The sequence below is a fragment of the Papaver somniferum genome, chromosome 1 (genome assembly GCF_003573695.1).
Source record: "Papaver somniferum cultivar HN1 chromosome 1, ASM357369v1, whole genome shotgun sequence".
In the NCBI taxonomy this organism is placed as follows: Eukaryota; Viridiplantae; Streptophyta; class Magnoliopsida; order Ranunculales; family Papaveraceae; genus Papaver; species Papaver somniferum.
In genome coordinates, this window is record NC_039358.1 from 138,757,255 (window position 1) to 138,776,051 (window position 18,797).

An 18,797-nucleotide genomic window follows, 5' to 3' on the forward strand; every position below is an offset into this window, starting at 1 on the left:
CCCCTAGATTTATTTTCAAATAGTCAGAACTTATCTTAAAGGAAGATAAAGTTAAGGTTGAGCCTAAGAGAAGTAAAACAATTAGACTTGAGACTTCTTATGAAGCCGACTTCATAACATGCCTAGCTTATTCTAAGCCCTGGACTTGTAAAGAAGCCTTGATATCTACTGAAATCCCATTCTGGTAAGAAGCTTCATTTAGTGAAATGGACTCAGTCCGTCGGAACCTGACTTGGGAGGTTTATAGTTTACCTCCAGAGAATAAGACCATGAGATGTAAATGAGTCTTTAAGAGGAAACATTAGGTATATGGAACTGTAGAAAAATATTAGGCTAAGTTGGTAGCTAAAGGCTATAAACTAAAAGAAGGTGTATATTTCCTTGATTCTTATTCACATGTGACGAGATTACTTCCGTTGAGATGCTAATTGTTATTGTTGTCATAAACAAATTAGAGATACATCAGATGGATATTAAGACAGCTTTTCTAAAATCGTGAATTAGATAAAGAAATTTACATAGACCAACCTGAGGACTTTGTAGTGAAAGGTTATGATGACAAAGTTTGTAAGTTGAACAAAATTTTGTATGGTTTATAAAATAAGCACGTAAACAGTGACATGGAAAATTTGATCATATGATAATGTGTAGTGGATTTAAGTTAATGAATCTGACAAGTATATTTACAAGTAACTTGTTAAGGATACCTGTGTGATTGTATGCTTGTATGTTGATGATATGCTTATACTTGATACAAACATAGATGTGATTAATTCCACTAAAAACATGCGCTGAATGAGAATGTTGACTTGAAAGACTTAGGCCCTGTTGATGTAATCTTAGGGATGAGGATTAGAAAATAATCTAACATATGTAGTCTTTGTCATTCTCATTATTTTGAATTTTTGCTTAAGAGATACAATCAGTGTGATTGTAAGCCTGCTTGTACTCCGTACGATTATTCATGTAGACTCAAGAAAAAAGGGTAATGGAGTATCTTAACTTGAATACTCAAGAGTTATAGGATGTCTGATGAATTTAATGAACTGTAAGAGTCCAGGCATTGCCTATATTGTGAGTAAGTTAAGTAGATATAATTGTAGTCCAGAGCAATAGCATTCAGATGCACTGAGTAGAGTATTATGGTACCTAAAATACTCTATTACCTTTTATTTGATTTATCAAAGGTATCTTGCTGTCCTTGAGGGACTTTGTGACGTAAACTGGATAGTTGACTCAGAGGAGTCTAAGTCTACGAGTGGATATGTTTCACTCTAGCATCAGGATTTGTTTTTGGAAGATTTACAAACAAACATATATTTCTCAATTCATTATGGAATCCGAGAGTATTGAGTTAGATAAAGCACGAGAGGGGGCCGAGTGCCTAAGATGTTTTTTAGAAGACATTCCTCTCTGGCATAGGCCTGTGCCAGCCATATCTATACATTGTGTTAGCCAAGATATAATAGCTAAAGCTGAAAATAACTAATCTCAATCGGCGTTATTTCCATTGATTGGATAAAGTCCAAGGAGAATATCGCGCAATCTTTGACGAAAGGTTTATCCCAAGAGATAGTTAGAAATGCATCGAGGGGGAAGGGGCTTAAGCTCATAAATTAAACTTTCCATGAAGGATACTCAACCTTGCTGACTGGAGATCCCAAGATCAAGGTTTCGAATGAGACAACTAATTTGTGGTGGGTAAAGGTAAACACTATCAGAGAATTTTATTCTCTGTCCCTTCCCTATGGTGTAGACGTGATAGTGTGACTGCATGTGAAGGATGACTTTTAAGAAGTCTTAATGAGTTCTATAGTTTCAATTTAAGATTGAAATGGGGTGTAGCAGTAACACTCTTTATGGAAACTCACCTATCTGAATGAGGAAGTGGGACGCTTCCTATGAGAATATGAGCTTTGATTCTCTAGAGCATTCTGAGAAACAGGATATGTCCAGGGCCAAATTGGACAAAACGGCACGAGTTTGGCAGCAATCTTGGAGATATCGCCCGTGGTTGTTATCACGAATTACATCAAATGCTATCAGTTCAAGACATAGTTCACTGTCTCTAGCAAGTAATTCCGGTAATATCTCACTAAGCAAAGGTTCAAGACCTCATGGACACCTCTGCCTAAAATGGTATTTCCTGCGCTTTTATGTGATTTTCGTTTTGATGGTTTTGGTATTACCGGAACTTAGGACCTAAAGGTCACTAAGGGTTCACTAGTTCATGCTTTTTCACTTTGGTGAAAGATACCTATAGTCTCACCATGTGAGAACTAAAGATGAAAGCTCTCAATACTATTATGATTTATGCAATCCATAGTATGACCCTGGGGTCAACACACTTTTGTGTGAGGGAGAGGACGTAGAAATGACTAGTATGATTTCAACACTTGCACGATCAGTCTGTTTGGATCGTGAGGTTGGGATGTTGATTTACCAAGATCTATCTGTGTTTTCATGTTTTATTGAGTTTTCATTCATGTGGGGGATTGTTGGAAAACGATTAATAAAAAAAAAAAAATTTAAAGTTTTAATAAAAAATTATAATTTATTGTTTTATTTTGTGAATGAAACTTTTTTAGTCCCACATCGTGGAGTTTCCAATTTTTAGTAGTTTTAAGAAACTATATAAACCTTTTAGTCCCACATCGGGGAGTTTTTCTTCTTAAATTGTTTTATTCCATTATATAAAGAAATTCACTACTTTTGTAAAATCTATGAGAAAGGGGTTGCTCTATATTTTAGAGGGATCCCTAAGGAAAAATATTTTATAGCGTTTCTTAAGAGTTCGCGATTTTCCTTAACGGTTTTTTCGGAGTTGCCAAGCTCAAGTTGAGCATCTACTACATATGCTAGTAGTAGGTGTAGTAGGGTGTTTTATCCTGGAGATATCCGTCCTGTGAGGGCTATAGCATCACTCTTGAGTGTAGCCGGACGCTAATGTCTCAAGGGCAACGTGTTGAACACGTGACTCACTCTGTTTTTCCAAAGTTTTGCCTTGTTGCTGTTGCGGAGATATAGGGAGCTCATTCGTTTCATCAAATCGATCACTTCCATTATAAATGAGCTAAGTATCAATAACTTTTGCTTATTTGATTTTTCCTTGTTTTTGATTATTGCACCCAACAATATTTGCCTAGCGCTGGATCGTTCAACGTTGGGACCACTTTTTTGAACGATGAATTATTCGGCGTTTCAATCTCGCTGATAGTTGAACTGCGAGCAGTTGTTAGGAGAGAGAAGTAGTCAGATAGATGTTAACTATTTTTCTACACTTTTTTCATGATTTGCAACACTTTTTGACCAATCTAGCAGTCCAATCTAGCCCATATGGGTTAGCCTAAGTACGAGAAGAGGAAAATGGTGACCGTAGTTGCTGCATATATCTATCGAACACGCGGGAACGCACTGACGGCTAAGAGCTGTCCTCCAACATCACATCCAACGGCGATGGACTGCGCTATCCATTAACAGAGAAAAACCTCAAGATCTTACATCTAGACACCCTGTCCTTAAACCCTAACATTTCTCACTCTCACTGAGAGAAACTAGACAGAGTAGACTAACAATGTCTCGAATCGTTCGGTCTCGGATTCTATCCTATCTTTCTAAGAACAGTAAACCCTTTAGTTCAAGTACCTCTGCAAATTCTCCCAAGGAACCCACAATTTCCTCCGTAAGTACTCCAGAGAAAAAGCCATGGGGTATTCTTAAATATGGAATTTTTGGAGCTTTTACTGGACTTGCTGCAACTGTTGGTTATGCTACTTACGGTTTGTTTCTTCAATTCCTTAAATTTGATAACCTATCACTTACGATTTCACAAAGTGCAAATCTTACAACTGAATGTCATTTTAATTGAAGAATTTTGAAATCTAGATTAGAAGATTTCATCTAATATGGACATAATACATAACTAATTGTTTTCTTGTTTAACCAGCACATACTTCAGAAGAAATAGACATAAAGACGAAGGCGTTTCGTGAATCGGCAAATCGTAACATTGGCGACGATGCATCTTCTTTAGAGGTCAGTGTTACTGATGCATATGTAATATGTGGGATTATGGCATTGTTACTTATGTTTTCTGGTATTGGCATTTGATGACAATGTCCATTTGTTTATCATCTAACATTAATATGAATTCATTCCTCTCTTTACAGAAGCTCGGGGGTTTGTTTTGTTCAGTTGCTACAACAGGTAAATGGTGATGTATAGCGCTGTTTTTTTCCTTCTAATCCAGTATACTGTAGTTTTCGTGTTAGTACGAATTGTTCATTGTCTTGCATATATAAGCTTCTTCTTCTCTAGATTAATTCTCTTTGACATGGTCCATTTACACTTTTTTTTGTTTGTTTTTTAATCGGTAAGAGGGTCCATTTAGACTACCACTGAGAAGTTGTTTCAGTCCTCATATTATGATTTTTTTGCTTTTCCTTCTGGTTGCTGCTTGAATAGTTTGTGGTATTTGGTATTTCAGTTCCTGCTAAGAGCGTTGAGTTATATCTGGATTTAAGAAGAACATTTGAAGAACATGTTCGGGTTTGTACAATTCTCCAAACCCTTTTTGGATTGAGCAGTGTAACTAGTTCGTTTTTCTTATCTACTCGTACAATGGCGCCAGGGGTTCACTGAACCATCTTCTGAGAAGCTTCTTCCAGATTTACCTCCTCACGAGAAACAGATCTTTACACTTGTTTTGGATTTGAATGAGACTCTGGTTTACTCTGATTGGACGGTAATTTTCTTCTCAATCACTAGACCAATTGGTGTCGTCTTTTCTCTTTATTCTCTAGTGTAAACTCATTAGCTTCTGCTTATTCGTCTATCTTTTAAGTGATTCTGTTCCAAAAGCAGAAGTGCTTCGTGTTGTAAATGTTATTCCCAAGGTCTTTTCATCTAACTGATTACACACTCTTGTTTCATGAAGCGTGAGAGAGGGTGGAAAACCTTTAAAAGACCAGGAGTTGATGCTTTCTTGCAACACCTTGCCCAATTTTATGAAATTGTCATCTACAGCGACCAGATGAGTACGGTAAATTTGATTTAGTCTATCTGTGTTCATTATTACAGTCTTCAGGATATCCATCCTTTATATGTTAATTTTGGTCAATTGTTGTGTGTGGTTGTTGTTTAGTATGTCGATCCTATTATTGAAAGGCTGGATCAGAAGGGGTGTATTCGATATAGACTATCAAGGTCAGCAACTCGCTATCAAGAGGGGAAGCATTACAGGGTAAGACTTGGGTGATTAAAACAGCTATAACTAGACTCAGATGGAGTATTACTATAAAATTTGTAATTTGTTGTGTCAGGATTTGTCAAAGCTGAACCGAGATCCATCAAGGATTCTCTATGTCAGTGGGCATGCCCTAGATTCTAGCTTACAGCCAGATAACTGTGTCCCTATCAAACCTTGGAAGATGGAAGCAGACGATACAACACTGTTAGATCTTATTCCATTTCTTGACTGTAAGTATGTTGGTTCAATGTCTTTGAAGTATTGGGGAACCTTTTGATCATACACTACAATAACATTCCCATTGACAAGCTAATGCTGTTCAATCTCTGTCTAGATGTTGCACGCCATAGACCAACTGATATAAGGCCAGTCTTAGAATCTTACAAAGGCCATGATATTGCGAAAGAATTCATTGAGCGCTCCAAGGAAACTCAGAGGTAAAATAGTTATGGAAGCTCTTAATTTCAGAATCTTCATCATGAAGGTAGTACCCCTTCCAGCAAGGAAATTAACATTGTTTAAGGTGGCCGTATTAATAGTATTAGTGTATTACTATAATTCATTCTTAACTACACCATTTATTTTCTGTTGTCAAATACTTGATGTATGAGTACTGAAGTCGGTTCTCTTACTTATGGTTCAGGCGCATTCAAGAACAAAAGCAGCAAGGTCGACTGTGGCGACGTTGAATTCCTGTAAGTTATGTTTGTAGTATTCAAAGACAGTAGTCATAGTTGATCTCGAAGCCGCAAAAGAAGTAAGATGTAGATTAGCCCCCTTTGATCTGATTGTTTGACTCATTTCTTTGCATAATTTCTGAACTAATAATAATAATAATAACATCAATGCTGAATCAAATGTTTCAAACAAAGCTTGGTATGTTCCGTTTTCAGTCACAGTTCGAACGGATTTCCTTGATTATTGGTTAAGAGCATTGACAGTGGTAGATTCTAATTTCAAGTGTAAAATTAATAACTTTTGAATTGATTGTTGATAGGAGAAACATTCTCAATTACTGTATGGTGTCTCGCATTGTTTCAAAAATCCATCTGGTTATGTATAACAATTGCCATACGTAACTGTCAAAATAACTAATGATAAGGAGGATCTGTAACTTCCTGCCAATCACATATGCACAAAAGATAGAAAGCCTTGTACTGTGTTATACCTATAAAGTTCTGAATGAGATCATGACGCGTATTAGTGAGGTGAACTTCATACCTGTGTAAGTATGTTTATCACCCCAAGTGCATGTACTGATGGGGGAAGATATTTCTATACTGATGGGGCAAATATATAATGGGCAGCTGAACTTGCCCTTTTTTTTACAGAACTTGGTCAGTGGAGTGTGGATGGTATCTTTGTCAACTAAACCATTTTTGTTCTGGTACAATGTTCCAGTCGCATCATGCTGAAGGTATCCTTTCCTTTGGGTATCTAATGCTATCCGGTTCGGGTCCATGTTAGTCGATCGTGTTTCTCGTCTGATAATTTTACTGTTTACTTTATCTCTTCTGTGATTTACCTCATGGTCGGAGAGGAAGTGAGGGCGATGGTCGTATGAGGCCGTACACCATAGGCACTTATTATAAATTATATCCTAAAAGTTTAGTTGTTTTTTCCTTTCTTCCCTTTTTTTCTTTCCGATCTCTTTTTTTCTCTTTCGGAGGTAGTATTATAAACAGGAATGGGACCATAGCACATGAGAAATGAGCCGTGGCTCATTCGACCTAAAGGATAGTCGGCAAGACCACCCACAGATAAACCGAAACTAAAGGAAGCTACCTGCACAGCGAGGAGAACTGCCAGACACCAAGGACAAACCAGAATTTAGCTGTTTCTAGAAACTCGCAAAGCTTAAGATAAAATCACTTGTCTAGCTGTTGGGAGGTTCCAATTTTGACCGAAGTTTGCTTATAGAATAGCCGAATAGGAACATACTAAGCATATTCTCTGAAGTGAAAACTGAACTTTATCATCATAATGATTACGAACGAGCCGGACTAAACTGGTTTTCACTTACAGGTTTTTTATCTGATTAGATTGAATCTGGCTCAAAACAATATTACCCCTCTGTTTCAAAATAGTATGTTGATTTTATGTGTAATATATTCGTGAAACTAACCTATTTTTTTTCAACGGAGGTGGTAATTGCGCAGAGTTATAGTGGAGTAATATTTTGAATGCGGATATGTATCCAACGAGAAAAATTAAAAAACAAATAATCTAATACCTAACAACTGCCGAAACAGGCAACAAGTCATATCCAGGTCCGTGTCAGATCCGAACTAACACCTTGTTAGACTTTGAATGGGGTATCTGACAAACTAAAATAAATTGAGTTTGCCGCGCATGAAAACCAATAAAGCTTTAGAGTCAAAAATAACGGTTATCTACTTATCTTTGCGTGCTCTTTTTGTCCCTGCTGCTCTCCTGTCCATACGTTAACTTTTGCATCAGTATAATAGCAATTTATTGCTAAATACCTCCTTACTTCCGCTGGCTGGTTAATCACGATTGACTGACTGACTGGTTTTGTCTTTGCTCTTTAAGCTTTATACTCGAAAGACTACAACATTTGCATGCGTTATGGTGTTTGTGTCGTTTTGTAACTTTTGTTTAAACAGTTTGTTTCTTTTTGATGGTGTTTAAGAATAGTACAATGAATCCGTTTTTATTCTGTTTTAAATCCAAATAAACCTCATCTTTTGCACAAAGGTTCTACGATTGAATTTGAGGCCAATGTAGTAAACATCGAATCACGAATTCTTTTTCGTCGAGATCCGGCCACGATTTTGAAAAGATTTTGGGGAAATTTCGATATAACTCTCCGAATGATCATCTCATGTATATATCAAACATTTTCCTATGATGCACCATTAGAGAGCTTCCATGTCAGTTATAAATCGGAAATGATAAGCTGATTGCGGTTCAATCTTACGGTCTGCCCGCCACGCACAAAAGCGAAACCCATATCAGAAAACCTCATATTATTAGTTCAGATGTTAGTTTTTATTGTCAAAGAAAGCTATAGTAAAAACAGAACTAGATATAGTTAAAAAAAATGGGAACCGGATACACTAATATATAGAGTTAAAAACTCATCATCTCTTAAAAACTATACTGACATGTCTGGATGATGGGATACCAAAAATCTTATTTCCTAAAGAGAGAGAATTTTAGTCACATAAATATGATTTTAGGTTTTGATTTTTACTTATTTTTTCACAAATAAAACTTATAAACCTTTGACTCGGCTATAAGAGAACTAGAAACTGTCAAAGGCGATTTTCTCGTCAAAATCTTGTCTCAGCGCGATTAGAGATTTCGACTCGCTCCACAACCGAAACCTAAAAAACTGACGAGATTTCGGTTGTCTCGGCTAAAATCAACCACACTGGTTGCGACCATTGATAATTGGATATACTAATATATCAAGAAGTTAAGTTACACAAAACTATTTATCGTGAGAGCAACTATTTTGCAAAACAAACTTTTCGGGACCCTATAAAACCCGCGAATTTTGCAAAACAAACTTTCTCGGGACCCTGTAAATCCTGTGATAAAAAAATTGATCGCAAAATAGCAATTATATGGGTATCTCTACTTTGGTACATATACTCTAGCTAGAATTTTTGGTGTAGAAAAATGCAGAGATTTTTTCTTAATTTAAGTGGACCCCGAAAAGTATCTGGTCGAATACATGAACGTCTGTTTAATGAATGTCAAACCAGCAAAAATAAAATAAAATAAAATAAAGCTTTTGAACATAACGAATACAATATCAAACTACGTTTGTCCCATAAAGTTATGATTGATTGGTCTATTATAGCTCAGATATTTATAAACTAAAAATTAAATAATCAAATAAAAATAATGGTTAAGGAATCTGTTTGTACCAAAAATTACCTCCAGGCACAAAAAATGATTGATTTGATGATGATCATGTAAAATATGATTAAAAAATGTATAAAAGTTGAATAAATGAAACAAAGAATTTAACATGGTTTGGCGAGTTATGCGGACGAATCTAGTAGGGAGATATTTTATTGATTTATTTAATACAATGTTTTTTTCTGAAAGCCTCGAATTCCATATCTTCTTAAGGTTTAGACATGTATCTTTATAGTCTATGTATACCCAAATTCTGATATAAACTTCATATACAAGTAACTTGGGTAGAAAGACATAAGGAAACTTTTAGAATCTTCTTTAAGGATTTGAATAACGGGCTTTACGACTCTTTATAGAGGGTAAAAACAGAATCATTATCCATCATCAAACATACAATCGATTAGAAAATAACATCTATTAAATCATCTCTTTTTACCAATAACCCTAAAATATCCCTTCGATAATATATTCCGAAAATTTCCTTATATCATCAAGTAGCACACCGCACCCTAAGAATTCATATCGTGTTATCTCTTTTTACCAATAACACTATATGAATTCTTTTCACTAAACAACCTGGCGCAACAACACACCCAGGTCAAATATAATGAAAGTAATGGGCAATGCGAAATAAGTTAAAGCAACCTGTTTTTTCAAGAGCACAACAGTTACTGTAGAAATTCTTTTCACCAAACAACCTGGCGCAACAACGCAATCAGGTTAAATCATGGAAAACAATAGGTCTTGCAGAATAGGTTATTTAAGACACCAAAAATTTTGTTAACAAAGAAAACTACAAAGCAAAAAAACCTCGAGACCTCGTCTAATTTGAATACACATTACATTAATTCGCTACAAGCATTAGCCTACAATAATGATTCTGCCTTATAATGCAGTTGAGACAAAATAAACCCTCCAAGCTACTCAACCGCAGTAGTCCCCTACTTCTCTTGTTTCTTGCAAGAATATACAAACTTGATTACCCTAGATGATGTTTTTTACATCTCTGGGAGTTACTATAAGCCCTCTTACCGAAAGTGATCATCCATGGACAAAGTCGAGACAATGCAACAAATCGGTATTCACACTTTGTGTGATTGTCTATGGATACGAGATCAAGACAATACGACTACCAAAGTGTGATACTTGATAATAGGTTCGGACTTAACCAAACTTTATAGGATCACTATCAAGTATATGCGGAGTTAACGTTTGTATAATTGACTTTAAATTATATAAACAAACATAATTACGGATAACAAATCCGATTCTAGTTGGATCCCAGCCGATCAAGGTTTGTGCACACCCAAAGATATGAGAACCAAATAAGAAATTTTCTTTGTCTTCAAATCTTATTTAATCTTCAATAAACACCGGCACAACACCACTTGAATCTTTTGTGATCAATCACACACAGAATGGAGTCTGTCAACAATGGATTATCACAAGATGTATTTAGATCTAGAAACAGTTCTAAAGATCTCGTCGATACTTCGATCTAGTTTGAGTGAATCTTATATCAGAAAAGAAGATTCTCAAGAATAAACAAACTACATGCAATCAAAGTTTCAAAAACCGTTAGTCAGTCAAATCAATTGAATACTAACAACAATACAATTATATAGTTTCCCACCAACGGTACTCGTAGAGCTTCTTGATTCCACAGAAGTCTTTAAACGCGCGGTCGTAAGATATTTCACCTAATTAGGGTACTTTCCTCTCCGGATAGACGGTTCCACCAGAAACAACAAAAATATGAAGTTTTCCTGGATCTTAAGATAGTTTGCTAGAAATGCAAACTTAGGTATTCATAGACTAAGGATGTTTAGACACCAAGGAATTTCCAAAACCGAAAATATTCTCAAGATATGCAATGAATAGCAAAATTCGGTTTTCATAATTCCAATAAATGATTGTCCAAAATTTCCGAAATCTCTCGATAGAAAATCTCCAATTAGTAAATGCACATTACTAATTTTTATTATCTAGAGATATGCATTTAATTACTGGTAATTAAAGCATATAAAACCAAAAACCTTAACTAAAAGATTCTCAATTTATTTCGGCACAGGATCTCCTTGAGTACTAAGGAACATATTTGAACAATAAATTATAAGAGTTACTGAACGTGTTCAAAGTATGTTGACATCTTTTCACTGTAAATCCTTATTCATATTTACATGGATTTACATTCTTGGAATCGGTTATACCACACTTTCAAACAAGTTTAGAATTGGTTCACCTGTATTCCAAGATCACTAGCTATGCGATTGATCAAATATCAAATCACATAGATGGGTTCAATCGGTTATACCAATCACTAGGATCGGTTATACCTCAATATGGAAACACTTTTGATCGGTCATACAAGTTACCAGGACTGGTTACATCAGTTACCAGGACCGGTTACATCAGTTACCAGGACCGGTTACCATATACTCATGGTATTGTTTGTGATCGGTCACACCAGTTACCAGGATCGGTTACACCAATTACCAGGACCGGTTACACCAATTACAAGGATCGATTACACACACTCTGTGATCGGTCACACCAATTAATAGGATCGGTCACACCAAATACAAATATCGATCATACCATCTCATGGTGATTACTTAGGATCGGTTACACTAATTAGTAAAAACTAGTCATACCAAATCATAAGTCAAGCATTGTGATTAGTTATACCAAGATACATAACAAAGTTACGATCGGTTCTACCATCTCACACATATTGGTAATCCAAAGATTTGCAATGAATAGTCGTACCAATAAGCCTAACGATCTCCCTTTCGATTCATAAAACAAGTTCATGAATGTATTTCCTTTAAACAAATGTAAAATATTGTTTCATAGGATGAAATCTTCACCATAACCCATTCACATAATCATAACAATATATACAAGATTATGTCGATTTCATATCTACGAAGTTCAAAAGATAAGCGTTATACTTCGTAGTCTAGTTCCCTAATACTATGATCATATAAATATGACCATGTCACATCACTAGAGTATCATACAATATGTACAGTATATACAGCTTCGCAGTTATGTTTTCAATATAGCACGACTTGAAAGATACGTTAGGAATGAAAGTAGTTCAAGTCAATATTACTAACCTCAAGAGGAAGGATGATTTTGTCATTGTAGTTCGCTTCTTCTTCACTTTATTCAAGTCTTCGGAGTAATACTTGTATGTCTCAACATTCCTAGACTTTCTAGTCTAACCTAAACGAAGTTGACTCTAGTATACAATTAAGTGACTTTAGATGAGTTTTGAGTCACCAAAATATTACAACCAAACATACCAACGCTTGGTGAGTTCAACCGATCTATGCTCTAACAATCTCCCCCCTTGTCAATTTTAGTGACAAAACTCTTATTACATATGGATATACACATACGATTCCAATTTTCAACAGCACAATAACCTGTATATATTCAATCAATAAATGCCACTATTGACATATGAATAACAAAGATTATACTCCCCATAAAGGAAAGATAGGTAGATATTCAATCCGAACATCTTTGTTATTCCCCTTTTGTAGTCAGAATTACTACACATCAATATGATATGTTTTTCCCTCTTAGTCAATGCTTTACTTTTTCGTTAGATATAACGTTTAAGCACAATTGTCCTTTCATTAGTGATTGCAAATCACTTGTTTATTCCATATATTTCTCTCCATTTTTGTCACAAAATGACAAATGTTCAAGCAAATAAAGGACAAACCGAAAGGATCTTACAAATTCAAAAGACTTGTAAACAACCTATAAGAGTTAAGCACGAAGGTTTCACATACCACTTTAGATAACCAATATTAAAACCGAAACTACAAGTAATTTAGTTTTAATATGATATCAAGGAAACAATCACCCGAAGCAATTTCCCCTAATAGTTTAACCAATTGACTAAGAAACTTAATTCCCTTGTTAAACCGATTGCAATCATACAATCTCTTATTTCGATAAGACCAAAATAAAGATCATAATTAACTTTATTTCTCTCATCATGCTCTAATTATTCAGACAATAACTTAGACCATTCTCTTTAAACAAGACGGACACTAGGTTAGTTAACTAGTTTTTTTTTGTCAAGGCATTCGGTTAGACTTGAATAACCGAATCCTTCAATTTGATAAGTCTAACTAAGATCAGAATTAACTCAGTTTCTCTTATCTGGAATCGATTTGGACTAAAAAAATGATTTCGTATTTCGTTAATCCATAAACAATAGATACAAACCAAAATAAATTGACTTTCACAATTATTTTCTTAACCGGAAGCAATTGAAACAAACATAGACATTATAGCACCGCAATTGCACCGAATTTCGTTAAGCAAAAACACTTGATACCCAACAATAAAGAAGATACCAAAAAATAAACCAAATAAATTGACACAATTTTTCTTAACCGGAAACAATTGAATCATAAACACACACATCCATACACAATAATGGAATATGTCAATTGTACGGAAATTTTATTAAGCAAGAGAAAAATATGTGAAATATAAACAGACTTTTCTTAAACAGGAAAACGATTAACTAACAAATTCATTACCTCAGATTCCACATCCTCTTCTCCCTAGAAAGATATATCATTAAGCGCAAGTTCAAGTAAGAACTCCCCCCCAGTATGTTGTCATCCTCTCGCAAGAACAAAAGAGAAAAAAAACAAAAGCAACCTTTACCAGAGAAAGGTTGAAACGGTTTTAACTAATGCGTGCCAATAGCAAAAGTTGAAAACCCGAAACACATATGTTTATACTAAACACAACTCATGTAAACATAAATTGATTCAACATATTGTGACTTTTACATATGAGTTTCAATCGGAACACCTTATGATCCTTTGATAAAGCCTACCAACATGGGATAGAACTTAATCCCGCTAAATCAAAAATCCACACAAACCATAAGGGTTACATCATATGAGATCGAATATTACGGTTAATAAAAACCTAAATCAGACATCCCATAAACCCAGAGTTCTCATATGTATACTAAATATTTGGTTTATAGAACATAAACAAACACTAGTATATGTGACTTACATATGAGCTACACCATCACAACTTTCTTATGATTTTGATATATCAATCACGAAGATATGATCCAAATATCGGTTATACTCAAAAGTCACTAACCCTAAGGAAGAGAGCGAATATATGAGACTAAAACACAATGGTTTATCTTATAAACTCAAATGCAATACACCATAAATATTCATCAGAAAATCAAGTATTGCAATTACCTCAATCTTGTAGGAAATTGAATTATGAAACCAACGCAAAAAGAATGAGGTAATTCCGAGTTCAGACGAAGAAGTTATGGGCAAAACAGTTTTATACTCCTTCGTATGACCAATCACACCAATCATTAGATATGTTGAGAAGCTCCGGAGCTAAACCGGGCAGAATTTAGGAGAGAGAGTGTTTGTGAATCGGGCGACGACTCGATGACTTTTTTCTTCGCAGTTTTGGAAATTTGTGTTCAGAATTCATTGATTTCAGGTGATTTTTTCTTCTCTTTCTATTGATTTTAGGATTATGGATCATTAATTCAAGTGTTTTCTAATGAAATCTTGTCCTGAAATCACTTCGATTAATGAAGTAACTTCAGAAAATTTAAAGTGTCTATTGAAAAAAATATGAAAACTCCATCGATGGATCTACCTGATGATCTTTTTGAGGAGGGTTTGAATCCATGGAAATTCTTTCTAATCAGTAGATTGTATCTACAGAAAGTGAAGTTTATTGATGTAGCAATTATTTTAAGGAATCAATGGAAACTGGTAGGAGATTGTAAACTGATTCCATTAGGAAAATGTTACTTTGCTATTAAGTTGGATAACGAAATTGATAGGAAATATATCAGAGTTGGTGCTTGGGATGTTCTTAATCAAAGATTAAAGATAAGAAACTGGGTATCAAATTTTCGACCTGAAAATCAGAGAAGTTCTAAGGCTACAGTATGGGTAAGATAACCTGGTTTAGGGTTGGAATTTTGGAAACAGAAAATAATTTTTAAGATCTGTGAAGAGATTGGAACTCCAATTAAAGTTGATGAAGCTACTCTTAAATGTGACTTTGGTTATTATGCTAATGTATTGGTTGAGGTGGATTTTGCTCAACCAATACCTGGTAAAATATGGATTAATACTAAGTTTGGAGGTTTCTTTCAATCCATATCAATTCCTGATAGTCCTAAATTTTGCAACAACTGTAGGATTATTGGTCATCTAGTAACTGAATGCAGAGCTAAGAAGAACAACAACAGAGATTATCATAATGATACTTCTCCTTTTCAGCAACAACAAGAAGTGGACAAACAAACTCCAGTAAAATAAAAGGATTATCAATAATATTCCTCTTGAAGAACACAAAGAACAAGATTCTGTTATATCTCAAATTCAAGTTGAGAATCCTTCACCAGTGATAGAAGAAATCATTAAAATTCCATCTGGAAAATTTTATTCTCTTGCTTATGAAGAAGGGGAAGTGATATCTAATTGTAGTGATAATGAAGAAGAAGTTATAATGGAGACTAATCAGTTGTACAGAACTGCTCAAGAAAATGTTGTACAACAATGTGAAGTTAAATTTGTTGATGGCCACACAGGAAAAGTTACAAATACAACAGTTCCAGTAACATCATGGGATAATATAGTGGAGAAAGATATTATTACTTCTACCGGAAGTACAATTCCTTCTTCTTCAAAAAGTTTTTCACCAAAGGTAATTAAACAAACACCCCCTGTTAAACAATATAATTTTAGAAAAACTCAAGGGAAAGGAGGTACCAAACACCTCCAACCCAAACAATGAAAATTCTATATTGGAATATTAGGGGCCTTCGTAGGAAGAGGTCCCAAGATAAGTTAAGATCTTTAGTCAATAATTTTAATCCCCACTCTGATTTGGATTGCTGAACCTCATGATTTTTGCAATGCTAATTTCTGCAACAAGCTGAATTTACCAGGAATGGAAAAAATGGTAATTCATAATTCTGTTTCTACTAAAAAGGGAAACATTTGGTTATTTTGGAATTCTTCTATTCCTACTCCTTCAGTTGTATCAATGTCAACTCAAATGATAACTATTAGGGTTGGGAATTCTCTCATTTCTGGAGTTCATGCTCATGTGGATATTACTCAAAGAAGATTTCTCTGGGTTGAAATGGAAGATATTAGTGAAATGCATATGCCATGGATTGTTCTTGGTGATTTTTATGCTATTATTTCTGAAGATGAAAAAGTTGGTTGTAGGAAACATGTGAAGAGAGCAATGCTGGAATTCTCAAAGTGCTTAGATAAGTGTGAATTAATTCAGGCTCTTAAATCTGGTTTACAATTTTCTTGGTCTAATTGTCAACATGGTAAAAGTAGAATTCTTTATGATCTTGATAGAGTAGTCTTCAACTTACAATTGCTTCAACAGTATGAGGATTGGGATTATAAAGTTGGGTTTGAGAGTAGTGTCTGATCATGCTCCCCTTCTTGGTGGTTGTGTTAACATTCCCAGACCAAGAAATGCTCCTCAAAGATTTCAAAAAATGTGGCTCTCTCACCCAGATTTTATGAAGTTTGTTGAAAATAATTGGAATGAGGTTATTTATGGAGATCCTGCTTTTGTATGGATGAAAAAATTAAAAAGATTGAAATAAGGATTAAAATGGTGGAACTAGAATTTGTTTGGGGATGTCAAAGTAAAAATGAAAGAAGCTGAAGAGAAAGTAAAAAATGCGATGGTAATATCTGATTCTTATCCAGAGGATGAAACTCTCCTTGATAACTTGGTTGAAGCTCAAAATGATTACAATAGTAGAGATACACAATACAACACTCTTTTAAGACAAAAATCCAGAATCAGGTGGATCAAAGAAGGTGCTGCAAATACAAATTTCTTTCGTACTAATTTGAAGATTATACACACTAAAAACATAATTTGTGATCTGGAAGATAATGATGGAAACATGGTGACAGATCAAGAAAAAATCTCTGAAATTCTAGTGAAGCATTTTGAGAACAAATTTGCCTATAAAGAAGTAAACATTGTGAGTTCCATTATTGATGTTATACCAAAACTTGTTACTACTGAAGATCAATTCAAACTTGATAAAATTCCAGAAGAGGAGGATATTAAACATACTATTTGGGATATGGATCCAGAAAGTGCTCCAGGTCCAGATGGCTTCTCTGGCATTTTCTATAAATCTTGTTGGGAAGTTATTAAACATGACTTGATAGCTGTTGTGCAATTTTGTTTGAGGAGGAGATTCATTACCAAAGGTTTAAATTCTAACTTCTTAGTTCTTTTACCTAAAGTGCAAGGTCCTAAAACTGCAAATCAATTTAGGCCAATAGGCTTAAGCAATGTGTGCTTTAAGATTTTTACTAAGATTATAACAAATAGAGTGAATGATGTGATGGTTAAACTAATTTCCCCTCAACAAGCTGGTTTTATTAAAGAGAGAAATATTCATGATCAAGTCTTATTAGCTTCTGAAATGATAAATGAAATGAGAATAAAAAGAAGAGGTGGTAATATTGGTTTGAAATTAGATATCTCTCAAGCTTATGATACTGTTGTTGATGGTGTTTTTTTAGTTCAAGGTAAAAATCGTAAAACCTTACATTTAACATTGTGATCCTGTAAAGGAATAAAAGACACTTGAAAGTAACGAGTGCTCAAACCTCTTTACTTACACATGTATTGAACAAACTCAGTATATGTATAAGAAATTCATTCAGAATGGTGCGCATAGTAGCAATCCCAAATATTCTGTGAATTCTATTTTTATGCCAGCATTATTAACTGATGCATGACTCGCCTGATATTTTTCCATGCTACGTTCTTAGACGAACTCTCAATACTGACATGACAAGACGATCAATGCTCACTCTCAGCAGAGTAGCATGAATCTCCCAAAGTGCTAGTATTGGGATCTGCGTAAAAATACTCATACATGCTACATCTCTCTGACAAAGAGATCAACGCGTTCACACACTTTTAATTAAAGTTAGTGTGATCAAACACATATTTATTCTTAAAGAAAATCTAGACTGTCAATATCAGTCTCAAAAAATAATCAGGGCCACACAACTTGGCCGCACGATTTAACAAGCATAACTTACTCCTAACAGAATTTGGCAATCACCGCAGCGACCGTCGGCGGGCCCACTAGTGCCCTAGCCGATCGAGTCCCATTACCTAAGCCACAAAGTGCTTTGAACGCCGATCCGAAACATGGGCGATCGCGGTACAAGAATAGCTCGAATGAGCTAAGACCGTAAAAAACGGTCTCAAAAGCTATCATACCCATCTAACTTCGCCGACCTAGTTGGGCGGCTTAGATCGCACTCCAAACGATCAAGGAAGTACCAATTCGTTCGCCACCAATTATCCCCTACCAATCGACTTTCTTATAGGAAGTTAATAGCACACCAAATTGTTCGATTGGACTATGGTGGACGCGGCTGCTTTGAAGCCCTAATCGGTGTTTGCGACAACGCATTACTGCCGCAAATCAATCACGGCCGTCCATCTTCGCCAGCCTAGTTGGACGACCTAGATCCAATTTCAGGCAACCAACGAGATGCTAACGCGTTCACCATCGACCCAACTCCATCGTTGGTCGATCGAC

The 18,797-nt window shown here is 35.2% G+C and overlaps 2 protein-coding genes across 2 annotated transcripts; both read left to right on the top strand.

Annotated features, from left to right (window-relative positions):
• The first annotated feature begins 3,428 nt into the window (after window positions 1–3,428).
• On the top strand, window positions 3,429–6,373 carry LOC113333061 (mitochondrial import inner membrane translocase subunit TIM50-like). Its single transcript, XM_026579556.1, has 10 exons — window positions 3,429–3,779; window positions 3,947–4,035; window positions 4,170–4,206; window positions 4,487–4,548; window positions 4,631–4,744; window positions 4,937–5,041; window positions 5,144–5,242; window positions 5,322–5,478; window positions 5,583–5,685; window positions 5,892–6,373. The coding sequence occupies exons 1-10, from the start codon at window positions 3,575–3,577 to the stop codon at window positions 5,935–5,937; spliced, it is 1,017 nt and encodes a 338-aa protein (XP_026435341.1). The 5' UTR covers window positions 3,429–3,574; the 3' UTR covers window positions 5,938–6,373.
• Window positions 6,374–14,817: 8,444 nt separating this feature from the next.
• On the top strand, window positions 14,818–15,501 carry LOC113351327. The gene is made up of 2 exons (XM_026595335.1): window positions 14,818–15,078; window positions 15,169–15,501. Exons 1-2 carry the CDS (start codon window positions 14,818–14,820, stop codon window positions 15,499–15,501), a joined length of 594 nt encoding a protein of 197 aa, XP_026451120.1.
• The last annotated feature ends 3,296 nt before the right edge of the window (window positions 15,502–18,797 follow it).